The sequence below is a fragment of the Carassius auratus genome, chromosome 8 (genome assembly GCF_003368295.1).
Source record: "Carassius auratus strain Wakin chromosome 8, ASM336829v1, whole genome shotgun sequence".
Taxonomy (NCBI): Eukaryota; Metazoa; Chordata; class Actinopteri; order Cypriniformes; family Cyprinidae; genus Carassius; species Carassius auratus.
In genome coordinates, this window is record NC_039250.1 from 17,904,345 (window position 1) to 17,917,970 (window position 13,626).

The following is a 13,626-nucleotide window of genomic DNA, read 5'->3' on the forward strand; positions in this document are numbered from 1 at the left end:
ACCCGCCCACAAACTTACTTGCGCTTCGCGCTTTGACACTTGCGTTTCAGATCGTTAAAATAGGGCCCTAAGACTGTGATGAGGCAAAAATATTAAAGCTTTGAGTCTGATTGATTCATGGAAATGAATCTCTCATAGGATCAAAAAAAATAAATAAACAAATAAATAAAAAATTCTGACGGCAGGCTTTGGGAAACCTAATTATTCAAAAAATAGTGTGCATTAAAATTACTGAATATATTTCTGAATACTGAAAAGCCGCCCGGTCAGTGCCTTGTAATGGTTATTATTATGCTTTTGCAACATTTTGCAACCACACAGTCATGCAAATAAAGCTCATTTAAATTTGACAGGAGACAAATTGTCAAGAGAAGCGAACACATAATAAAAATGTGTGGGCCATTCAGAGCTTTTAGTAGCTCTATCCGCTCAGTTCATTTTTTCCCAAACCTTCCCATGATGCCTCAGCCGTGGGATAATCGTAATACTACTTTCCAATGATAATCTCTCTCGATCCCTCTAATTGACCCAACACTGTCTGCCTTGCTCTTCATCTCCCCACGCACACACACACACACACACACACACACACACACACACACTATTCAGTTCACACTCACTGTGAAGCACAGGCATGTGTATGGGTACATGCTTAGACACAACCACATGCACACTTTAATACCACACCGAATTATTTATTGATCTAGCAGCATTTGTGGGTGCCGTCGACCACCTGAAACTGACGGATTTCAGAACATGCCCCATTGCTACAGAAGGACGAGATGAAGGAAGCAGGAGAGGAGGATACATTTTTTTAGTGGGGAGGCAAACAGAGTAGTGTAAACGTTCTGACCAAACACTCCCACCATGCTGAGATATAAATAGAAAAGGAGAGATAGAGTGAGAGAAAGAGAGAGAGGAGCAGCAGAACAGATAGAGAGTATAACATACTGTAAGGGGAAGAAATCCACCACTGGATTTTAGATACATAGACGCCAATAAGCATAATGAGCACAGAAAAAAAACTATAAAAGAAAGGGAAGACAGAGCGGAGGAGTGAAGAAAACAGATGAAGGGGAAATGAGGAAGAGAATGGAGGATTATTGAACAATACAGAGATAATATAAGACCATTTTGGAAGGGGAGAAATTTGCATAGATATTTCTGTGCATTTCATCGGGGATGGAGAGAAAGAAAAATACATAGTGAAAAAAGGAAAGTAGAGGGAGAAAAAGAGAGGAATGAGAAAGTAAGAGCAACAGTGAGTGGAAAGATTAAATGACACAGGTGAAGGAATAAAATAAATTCACAAATGCATCAAAAGCTAATTTAATGCAGACTAAAGCAAACAAAAAGGCAATGTGTTAAGTTCACTATGCACTTTACTATATTGTGCCCTTATTTGAGAAAATTCATCTTCTTTCTATTTGTTAATTCTTACCTCTTGTGTAAAAAAAAAAAGGGAAACCAAAATGAGAAGAAAAAAAATCATACAGGCATTTTTGATTTACCTAATTAGCAACAACCTACCAACATCCAAGTGACCACAGCAACACACACGGCATTACTCAGAGCACAATCTCATATATTTCAAAGACTAGATAAAGGAGTTTTTAAAGGATTAGTTAACTTCAAGAATAAAAACGTCCTGATGGTCAGCTCACCTCATGTCATCCAAGATGTCTTTCCTTCTTCAGGTGACAAGAGATTAAGGTTTTTGGGGAAAACATTCCAGGCTTTTTCTCTATATAGTGGATTCAATGGCGGCTAATGGGTTGAAGGTCTAAATTGCAGTTTCAGTGTAGCTTCAGAGGGCTCTACATGATCCCAGCCGAGGAATATGATTGGCTATTAAAAAAATTAATAATAATAATTCTATATACTTTTTAACCACAAATGCTCATCTTGCAGTAGCTTGACTTTGCACGATGAAAAGGAAACGTGTGACATAGACGGAAGTACACAAAGAGTTTGCAAAATAAATGTGCAAAGAAAGGCAAACACCTTTTTAAAAAAGTTAAACAACAATGTCAGACAATTTTGAAGTTAGAGGAGAACATGAGATAATAATAATAATAATAATACCTTTTATTTTCAAGACACTCAAGGACACCATACAATAAAACAAAACTTAAAATGTAAGCATTATAAAAACACATTAAACAAGCAAATCATGAATTCAAAACAAATACATTTTTTATTTGAACATTCGTATGAAGTTCACTAACTTTTTGAACTGAAATAACAATAAAGTAATCTAGGATGACTTTTCCAACGCTATTGCACAATGTGTAAAGTTGTGGATGCACATCCCAGAGCTAGTGCAAGATGAGAATTAAGTCTAAATTAAAAAGTATAGAAGTATATAAGATAAGATAATTATTCTTCAACTGGGATCATGTAGAGCCCTTTGAAGATGCACTGAAACTGCAGTTTGGACCTTCAACCAGTTGGGTGCTATTTAGTCCAGTACATGGAGAAAAATCCTGCAATGTTTTCCTCCAAAACTTTAATTACTTTTTGATTTAAGAAAAAGAGACATCAACATCTTAGAAGACATGTGGCTGAATTTCTAATTCTGGTAGTAAACTAATCCTTAAGCACCACCTTAATGGTTGAGTAAAGAACCTTTAACAGCTATGGAAAACTTTTCATTGGACAAAAGGTTCTTCATAGTCATAAATATTCTTTAGATTATAAAGTATTCTTCGCACTAATAAGAAGAAGGTTCTTTTTGGAAACTCAATTTAGCTTGTTCTTGATTGACATCATTTCAGTTCATGAAAAATATCAACAGCAAGTTGTTGAGTAATGGTGGCATATTTTGATATTTTACCTTATTTGGCAGCATTTGTTCAATGAAATGCTCTTTTGCACTCAAATGCTGTTTGCTCTCACTACAATGAACCAAAAACATGAGTCAGTGCATGGGCGTGAACAAAAACATTCTCTTAATAGATTCATTCAAGAGCTCTAATTCGTTCATAAACAAAACAACATTAATAGCACTGGCTGGAAACCACCCACAACAACCTACCAACATGGCTGCAAGTTGTACACCTCATCTCATTTTCTCATTTCATCCTTTATACTTTTACTCAACAACTGCACACACATTCCAATCACTCTTTCATTCAACATATTTACAAAAACACAAAACATGTCCTTGTTTAGCATTTAATGCCAGGGAAGCAGACATAGGCACGACCGTATAATTAAAGCCCGAGGGAGACCCTTTTATTCAGAGGAAAGGGAAGATTCCTGCATTAGATCAGGTACAGAGTCACCATTAAAAAACATGAACTAAAGAACCTCAGAATCCCACACACAAATACACAGACACATTTAAAAACACTGTTTCTGTAGCTCAGACAGTAAAGCATGGCTCTGGCAACACCAAGGCCAAGGGTTTGATTCCCAGGGAATACCTTGGAGGCAAATCTTTTAGTAAAACCAAAAGATGCACTCCACCACAAACTGTATGTTTAGAATACGGGAACTGAATATTGTGCAGTATATACAGTACAGCCTACTACTTCTAAAAAAATATATAAATAAATAGTATGTGAATGCATTATGAATGCATGGTTGATAATTCTGATTCAGTTACACTGAAAATGGAAGGTGAAGTCGAGCGAATGACATTGTCAACTACTGTTATTTACTGCACATTTTTGCATATGTATAAGGTCTTTAGGGTATTGTTAGCACACAAAACATTAGCATACTGTGCACACTGCAAAAATAGTAAAAGTAGTACGCTATTCTGAGCTAAAACCTAAGACAGTTTTCTTTAACCTTCTGTTGTAACCAGTGCTTAGTATTGACCACATATAGATTAAATGCTGGGTCAATCTACATAATTAATGAGAGTGGAGCCACATATGTGCTGGGAAGGACGACCCACTGGAGAAGACCGTGTGCTCCATTAAAACACCATCAAACATGCATAATGTTCTCTGCTCTTGAGTCTGCTTCCATGAGCAGAACGACAGTTAAGTCTAAGAGCATGCAAGATGTTTCCTTTTCCTTTCTCTGATGATATAATCAATTACTACATTTGTATCATAAGCGTTCCTTGATCCGACATTGTTGTATAGAAGGAAATGGTACCGTTACGAAAGCAAAAGTTTAAATCTACATTCATTCGTTTTCTACAAAGAGAAATTGATTGACCTATAATACAAACCATGATTCCTTTTTTTTTCACCACATTTAATATCCAATTTCCTAGTGGAAAAACTACATTTCCCATAGTTCTGAAGAGCTCTCATCAATCAGACAGGTCGCTGTTACCATGGAAACACCCACCCACAACTATGAAGCACTGTGTGACCATGTACACACTGCAGCTGTATTCGGTTGTCATCTGACCTTTTAGAGCTTAATCTTGTTCTATACACACAGTTGAGTAATTTACAGGAGTGACAACCGCATTGTTCAAGGTGGATTAACTGCCAAAACAATTCAGGCTTTGAAAACCGCCTTTACAAAATGATATGCAGTGTGTATGGATTCAAACTGAACAACTAGTTGTTTATGATGTCTTTATGTGTATCTTTCTTTTCTAAATTTAAATGTAGTGTCACTCCTATAACTTTATAGTTCGTAGGACCTGAGTTTCCTTATGTTCTTACACTGAAATAGTCAAAAACACAAGGTTTAGAGAAGCTGAATTTCTTTCAACTTGAGTGATGCATTTTTAGAACAGTGTCATATGCAAGACAATGCAAAAGACGTCTATTTAGCATTTATGTTTACATAGCAAAACAGTGGGAAAACCTCTGCAGTGGGTACACAAAATGCGAGACACTGGGTAGTCACGTGAAAAAAGCAAGGACTAGAGATGCTTTAACTTTTAACTTGACACAGTCTTCTAAAAACATTGTGCTCATGCACACAACACGGCAAAATGCCACAAGACATGAGCACAATGGTCAAACACATCCATCTAGCACAAGTCACATAGAAACCTAAATGAATAACAGGGCAGGGAAACAGAAAAACTTCCCAAAAGGTATAGAGGTGCATTGAACTTATTTTATCCGGAGTGCTGCATTTTCAGAAACCTGTGAGAATGAGCATAAGACGCAAGATGCAAGTTCAACCGTCCAACACAAGTTTACCAATAAAATCAGAGCACTGGAACACAAACATGAGAAACAGGGAACTAAAAAAAAAAAAAAAAAAAAAAAAAAAGCTTGAGGTCTAGAGTCTTCTTAAAGGTGAACTTCTTTTAACGGAACCATTGTATTTTTAGGACGTCGTGTCTTGTGCATAGACATAGAAAAAGTCGAGAGCTTAATGGCCAAACACATCTGTCTAGTCTATGTATTGTACACAATGGAAAAGTAGCACAGTGGATTGCACAACGTGTTTCATGTGAATAGATCCTTACTTTAGCAGTACTATATTATGTCTGGATGAATAAGTGGGTGGTCACTGTTGCCTTTCAGATGACATTACAGTAAAATGTAAGCTCAAATGTTATCATGCGTGGTGAACCTGATGCTTGAGCATGTGGAATTAATGGTCACGACAATCTCCTTCCATCAAACATGTCCTTGAGAGGAAACTCTAGCCCTTGAGTAACCAAGTGACTTTGTTTTTTTTTGTATTTGTAATACAAAAAACCTAATGATGGACAGAGGAGGGCAAAGAATAGCAGAGTGGGGAGATAACAAAAGATAGCTCTACTCTGCCAGGCTTTATAAGTCATAGTGCTGTATCTTGTAATATAAGGTCGGCTTTTATGTTCCGCCTTAACGCACCACAGCCCCTTCGACTCAAGACAAGCCTAAAGGCTTCAGTCTTTCAAAGGACTGTTATGACTTCCACCTTAAACACTAAAAAGGAGTGAGAGAGAGAGAAAAGTGAGGAAGGGATGCTGCTAGATGAATCAATTATTCAGTACAAGTCAAGGGCTCTGTGATGTACAGTAAGTGCTTCTTCAGATCACGCATGAGATATTCACCACCCTCCACATAAACATGCTCAACTAACTAAACAACAACAAACTATTACTCCAACTGTTATATAAGAGCTTGCTAACAATTTTTAAGAATTCAAGTGATCAAGGGATAAAACCACATACGGACTGGTTATCAATCCTCAATATGAGATTTTTAATCTCACTGCCTGTATGTACGCGACACCAAACAAGCAAGATAACAAGCTAATATTCAGACCAACATGCCAGTGTGGTTTCATTTTAAGTAAGGCTCAAAAACAATAAGTTAATATTGGGTAGCTTACATTTTAGACATAATATTGCCTTACCCCAAAAACAGAAATAGTTGCAAACATTCACAGCATGTATCCCAGCAATCAGAAGGTATTACTGTCCAAATGATTTCAAGCTTTTGAACAAATCACTTGAGTGAATGATTCAATTACTCATTCATAGAACTTGTTTCGTTTCTGAAAGATTCAGCATTTTTGAAAGAATTGGTTAAGTGAATGATTAAATGACTCGTGATATATCGGTTTCATTTTTGAATTTTTTATGATTGAGCATTTTTGAATCACTTTACTGACATGTTGCCACCTATTGGCATAACAATGTATCTTGCTCAAAGATTCACAAAAAAATAAAAAGTCTCAGTGCTGTTGGACTAAATATCAGCAATATTGACTATAATTAAATTAAGAATTTTAATATTACTGAAACTCAAAAAATTTGCATTTGAACAACAAATCGCAAATTATTGATATTGATTTAATGAATCTATTTGCAGACCTATTACATTTATTCAGTTGCTTAAGTTTGTTTATTGGTTGTCTAAAAAAAAAATATTTCCAGGTATTGTGGATTAGTGTTAAACGGCTCGAGCTGGCATGAGTATCAGCCAAGTTTTTCTTCAAATGAGCTAAAAAGTAGCCTGCCTCATAAATCAGTCTATTACTAGTCACTTTGATTGGCATCTAGTCCTGACTTGTTGCAGCTCTAAATGATGGGCCCTCAAGCTCCAGAATGAGTCCCACAGACATGTAGGAGTTTATTTTTAGCTGAGACCACCCTGTGCACATTCTCCCCTGAGACAGAGAGACAAAGAGAAAGATCCCGCAATCAGCTCACACACACCTGCTGCTCCGCGATCCCTGCCATCAGTCTCTGTACTGTAAATGATACACTACGCTCATCTTCTTTGTGCAGAGATGAACTCACACTCACAAAATAAAGCTGAAAGTAACACATAATCTTTCCATCTTCCGCGATCTATTTCCCTCTCCTTTATTCCTCCTGATACCTGCTCCAACTCCATCTGCCTTTCCCACTCAATATCTTTTGCTGTCAATCTCTCCCTTCCTAGACTCACTTCCTGTCCTCCCACGCCTGATGCCAGATATCATATCTCTTCATCTTACCCTCCTTGCTCCTCTTCACTCGTTTCTGTATTGTTTTTCCTAAAAACAACCTCCCTATCTCTTTTTCTGCACACAATTTCCCCGGTTCCTTTCTCTGACTCTCTGTTCTCTCTGTACCCAGGATCTGTTACCACATAAGAGTGACACAGTGTTTCTCTAAATATCAAATGCAGAATGTGAGTTTTGCCGTGTTACATCCAGTCTCTTATATAATCCCTCTGATCTACCACAAGCATGCTGCTCCATCAATCGTCCCAGCTCAGGACCACCCAAACCCTATAATGTATATAAAAATTAAAGCACAAAATCTCCTTTCTGAGATTAAACATTTAATAGTCAAATCTTCAAGGGAAAAGCACTTATAAGTAGAATCAGTTTCCCAGAAAAAAACAATGGTGGCATTTTGGATTCCGAATGGTTTTAGCAACCTGTAAAATCCCCTTACGAAACATCCGCTCTGTTATATAGCACAAGTTTATTTCAATCCGTCTCCGTCCTTCAGGATTAGACCAAATTAATTGACACGGAAAGCCTCTAAATCCTGATGGTGGACTTGGAATCTCAGAAGACCTTATCCTAATTGATCGCCGATTGACTGGATTGAGAGATGTCTGGCATTGTTTTGTCGGCCTAAATGAGAGATTGATTGAAAAGTTGGACGGAAAACAGAGAAAACAGACTTTGCTGTTCCCAAGGTGAAGATTTAGAGACACACAGATGGGGACGAAGGGACAGAAAAGGGATTGATTTCAAAGCTTCCTCTCCTCTTTCATGAAACGTTCGGATGCATCTGCGTGCCCCTGCCTCCGGAGAAATGCCTCGTCCGTGATTCCACACAAAGGGAGTAATGCCCTTTTCAGAGAGGATCCATCTTGACGTTCCTCCGCTCATGTAATAGTGGACGAGCATGTCTACAGTAACCCTTATTAGTCAGCAGGAGGGGAGTTGTGTAGCTTTGGTGCGTGAAGGTGCTGGGATGCTATTTGTGGCTGCGTGTCTCTGTGGCGGCGAAGTGAGGAAAAAGAGAAAGCGCATGCTTTTCTGTGCTTTATGGAGCTGGTGCATCTGTGAGTGGGTGGATGGCAGCTCCATATGCATGTCTGGGTAGGAATGCAGGTCTTCTAGGGGAGCATATCTATTTATTACAGTGTATGTGTGAGCGTGTGAATGAGTGTGTGTCGCTGCAGGGAACAGTTGGGGGCAGTGAAAGCAATTGTTCTGGGCAGTGTACCTTGTTTGTATGCACAAATGGCTCCAAGCGATTTCATCCATTTGTGCATGCATAAGTCCTCCAGCATTTTCACTTCAATGTCTTTAGAGAGCCACAATATATCAGTACTAAATGGACTTAAGTAGATTATTTATTTATTTATCATATTGGATATTGTTGGATAATTAATTATATACTGTATAGAGTTGTTTTTCGTAGTTTTACATATAGATTACATTTGCCATCATAAGACTCACATAAAGAGATAGTTCACCCAAAAATAAAAATTTGTTCATATAGGGCAGTCATGCATAATGGTTAGAGAAGAGGACTTGTAACCCAAAGTGTGTGTGTTTGAGTCTCAGGTCTGGCAGTGATTGTAGGTGGAGGGAAATTGCATTCTTTTGGACTGTAAATGTTTTTGCCTGAGGATTATATGTGTCTATATATATATATATATATATATATATATATATATATATATATGTGTATGTGTGTGTGTGTGTGTGGAAATATATACATATTTACATGCATTAAGAATCTACATAAACATGCATGAAACAAAATATGTTTATTGGTTTGAACTCTATGCATATTTGATGCAAAGCAAATGGTGCCTCTCTGAGGAACACTGTTTATTGAATGGTACACTTTTAAAAAACCTGTTTCAATAATGCTTTTGGCATGCTGTCTTTGCCCAGCTGTACGCGCAGGTCTGTTGATAATGGGTCTACAGGGACAGGTTAGAGTCAATTTAGAACACGCACCATTTCTCATCTACTTCTAACAGCCGGCAGGTCGATCCTTCTACATTAAAAGACAACAGATGAAGGAGATTTTGCTTTAACGTGAAAACACAACACATTTTTATTTGTTTGATCTGAGTACAGTAGCATATTTATCATAATTAGTGACTCATGGCTGATGAATCTTATATCATACATCTCCAGGCCTTGTGCCATTTCTGTGCCACCATCTGGGCTAGGAAAGAAGCATTTTATAATGTGGTTGTAATATTAATTTGTTCAATTATTGAGCATCTACAGTGTTTATTTGCCATGTGCATGTTCTGTGTGTAAAATAGCCCTATAATATCATCATTAATATCAAGTAACAGATTGTTGCATCTTTACTGTATCTCACTGCTCATACACTGAAAACTTCAACATTAATTCACGGGGCCCTCTGGCCTATACTGCACTCGCTGATACTAAGTTTAGTATTCCATCTACATTCTTCCAGTTTATGTTTCTTTTTTAATCCAGGGTGGCATGTATCACTGTTCCAGGTTCTAAGCTTACACTGACTTAAAATTCAGACCCACAGACTGATTAAAACTCAGAGAAGCGAGTCCAGACAGCACACTGCAGCCAGCCAATTCAGTTACAAGTGAAGCAGGCCAAAAGAAAGTTCTCTTTCAGTTTAATCAAAGGACTACAACGTGGCTCGAAAGCTTCATGTTCCTCAAACAGCACCGAAGCAATCTTATTCACTGTTGCTAGCTCATGACACATGTGCTCGCTTGTAAACAGAGGGGAAAGCACTGACCTGACACCGAACACTTTCAATCATGTTCATCAGAGGATAAATGAGCCCTGCCGGTGTCGATAGCGCCAACTCCGGTTCACAGCGGCTCTGTTCTGTTCCCCTTTCCAGGCATTTCCTTCCCCTTTCACTTCAGCAGTAGTATGGATTACACACCACCCCAAATTATTTATTATTCAGCTTCTCACTCACCTGGACCCTATTGAGACCAGGCCTCTGTGCAGTTGTGTGTGTGAGGGGACATTGAATTGCCCTTAATGAAAGAACCTAATCTATACTAATTGATTTGGTGTGAATGGCTGAAGAATGGGGTTTGGTTTCTATGTGCCAGTAACTGAGGGCAACATGGCCCTGACATACAATTTGATGACATCTATGGACACAGATGAAAGATGTTTTGATTATCGATATTAAAATTAAAAGTCTTTATAGAGCAGAAACAATCTGAAGAATCCCTCTCTCACAAAGCCCAATGTCATATTTTTAAGCAAATGACAGTTCACATAAAAAATGAAAATATTCTGAATTGGTGTCACAGTAGTTTCTGTCATTATGTCAAACTGCCGTTAAGCCAGCAAGTCTGAACATATGCAACCGCAAGAAAGATTAGAGAGCAGCGCGGTTGAAAATGATGTCTGTCAGACCAGGGGTTTTCAGTCATTTAGATGACACTGAAACCCAAATGTGAGGAACCCCATTCTGGAGTTTATACAGTGAAAAATTATATTTATGAAAAAAAATGTGTCAAATATTTAGTTTCTATTATATTACATAATATTGTATTACAATATTATTTGTATTACTTTTATTTATTTAGATATATTTGTTAACTCCACCCCAACCCTGTCCAAAATGTTCCATAAATACCTTAACACTAATTGTGGCCCCATGAGGGACCCTGGGCCCCAGTTTAAAAATCCCTGTTTTAGATTATGATCTGTGCTGTGATAGATGAGTTTTGACAACTGTTATAATTCAGAGAAAACAAACTGTTTAAATCAAATCAGTTAAAACTGAAGCTATTCTCTCTGTTCCAGGGTTGGTAATTACTGCATTTGGCAATTTCATAATTTCTGCGCATTATATGATTTTGTTGTATTTAAAACAGCATCATGAACATTCTTCAAAACCACATCTCTCTCTCTCTCTCTCTCTCTCTGTGTCTGCATGTTAATTAAAACAAGTTAAATTATTTGCCAGTGGGGTAAGTAAAATCTTAAAACAAGAGCATTTTACTTACCCCACTGGCAGATAATTGTACCTATATAAAGCAAAAAAGACTTAATTTAGTTTTTCACCCTGGAGGCTAGCATTAAATGCATTTTTTTGGACATTTTAACTAGAAACAAGAAAACAATATTAATATGAGCATTTTTTATGAGGGTTGTTTTTAGGCAGGCGGTTGCCCAGAGTGGCATCATCTGAGTGTGCACCAACATTGGGAGAAGTCAATGTCAGAATGCAGTTTTTACCAAAGAGAAATTTACAACCTAGATTTTGAAGACCTTCACCACTTAAATGTCTACAAATGGGACTGCAAAAGAAGAAATAAAGTCATAATGGTGAAAGTGAGGTGCCAAGTATGGTGACCCATACTCAGAATTTGTGCTCTACATTTAACCCATCCAAAGTGCACACACACACACACACGGAGCAGTGGGCAGCCATTTATGCAGCAGCACCCAGGGAGCAGTTGGGGGTTCGGTGCCTTGCTCAAGAGCACCTCAGTCGTGGTATTGTTGGCCCGAGACTCAAACCCACAACCCTAGGGTTAGGAACCAAACTCTCTAACCACTAGGCCACAACTTCCCCCTGGTTGATTTGGGACAATCTAATCTAATAATTGTTATTTTTGGGTGGACTATCTCAAGTCTGAAGTATTGAAGAAATCAAGACAGAAACAAAAAATGTAAGAGTAATTTATTTAGAAAATGAGTGAAAACTACCCGATGACTATTTTGCCATTTCTGCCCCCTTCAGAAACAAATCAGTTGTCTCAAAACAAAGCATACTACTCATTATCATCAGAAAACAATGACAAATCTAGTTTTTACACGTTAGATCAAAGCTCTCAGGAAGCGCACTGGACTGCTCCCTGGAGTATAACAAAATTTAATCTGCACAATTATTTCAAAGCTGACATAAACAAATGATTGTACCTCTTAAATGTCAAACCTTTCTGAGTGAGAAGGATTCTCACAGCTAAAAGCCATCATACACCACAAGGTTCAGAACTCATCAGTTTGAAACCCTCTGACTCACAAACATGAGTCAACAGCATGAAGCCATCCGTTCATCATATTAGATAATCCTTGAGGTCCAAAGCAAAATCTGCACATCATCCCAATCATTAAAAGAAAAACAAACTGGATTTCGGTTTCGGAGAACGCTCAAAACATTCGGTGTGCTTAGATTCCCCAAACCAACAGGACATGAAATCGAGGGGGAAAATAAATAAAATCTGGGAATAAGCCTCTTATCTATAGAGGCTTGCGCGCAATTCTCTCTAAATTTACGCGACCTCAGTCGACCCAGTCGTATGTTTTTGCACAACTTTTCATTCCTCTAACTCTCCGTGTTTTCCCCTCTTCACTAAAAGAGCATGTCATTTCCATCTGAAGAGATTTTTCACCCGTGAGAATTAGACTACATTGCAGGGGCACTCAGCGGCTTTGAAGCGCGCACGCGAGAAGCATCTCTATTAGAAGTCTACAAGTGCGGTGGAGAGTCAGTCATCATAACCGATAGAATAATGATAAATTGAAGCCTATATAATAATACACATTATTTGCGATCCAACTTAAACGAACGCGATGACTGACACCGCGACCTGACGCGCTCTGGGGACGCGCGAGGCGAGCTACAGTTCCAGTGAATTATATAACTATCAGCTCAGCAAGGGATCGTATCGGAAAATAAAAATATTATAAATGCAAGCAGATTTATATATATTATAAATGATATATATAAATATTATTTATTAATTAAATATATCGTATATTATTCCTACTTGCCGCTTGATGCCACATTGTTAGTTTATTTATTTATTGTTTTAAAGACAGCCGTTGGGGATATAGGTATGATCGATTCCTCACCTGCATTGTGTTCTTGTGATGAATCCTCCTCAAGCGCGGAGGAGAAATGTCGTTCTTCCACTCACTACAGGAGCAGCAGCTTCACCGCGCTGATCTGTCAAGTGGAATGTGAGGGAATGCCCAAGCTTCTCTCTCTCTCTCTCCTCTCCTCTCTCTTCTCTTCTCTTTTCCTGTGCGCGCGCCCGTGTGTGTGTGTGTTTTAGTTAAAGAGGGTGGTTTGAGCACCCAGACAGATTGGATGAAATGTGTCTATGGCTTCATACATTTGAAGTAATTTATTATATTGGCAGATTAATAAGAAGGAAACATTTAAACCTCCGACGGAAGATTAGGATGCAAATTGAGTACTGTAGGTCCACGTTCAGACCAAAAAGTGACAATAAAACGACCTACAGTGTTGCTGTAGCT

At 38.1% G+C, this 13,626-nt stretch overlaps 1 protein-coding gene across 1 annotated transcript in view; it reads right to left on the reverse strand.

Moving 5' to 3' along the window:
* LOC113107459 (calsenilin-like) overlaps positions 1–13,373 on the reverse strand; it is a 47,962-nt gene extending 34,589 nt beyond the window's left edge. The window contains exon 1 of the mRNA XM_026269991.1: positions 13,219–13,373. Within this exon, the coding sequence (XP_026125776.1) occupies positions 13,219–13,224 (6 nt within the window). The 5' untranslated portion in view covers positions 13,225–13,373. The remainder of the gene's footprint in view (positions 1–13,218) is intronic.
* Between the last annotated feature and the right edge of the window lie 253 nt (positions 13,374–13,626).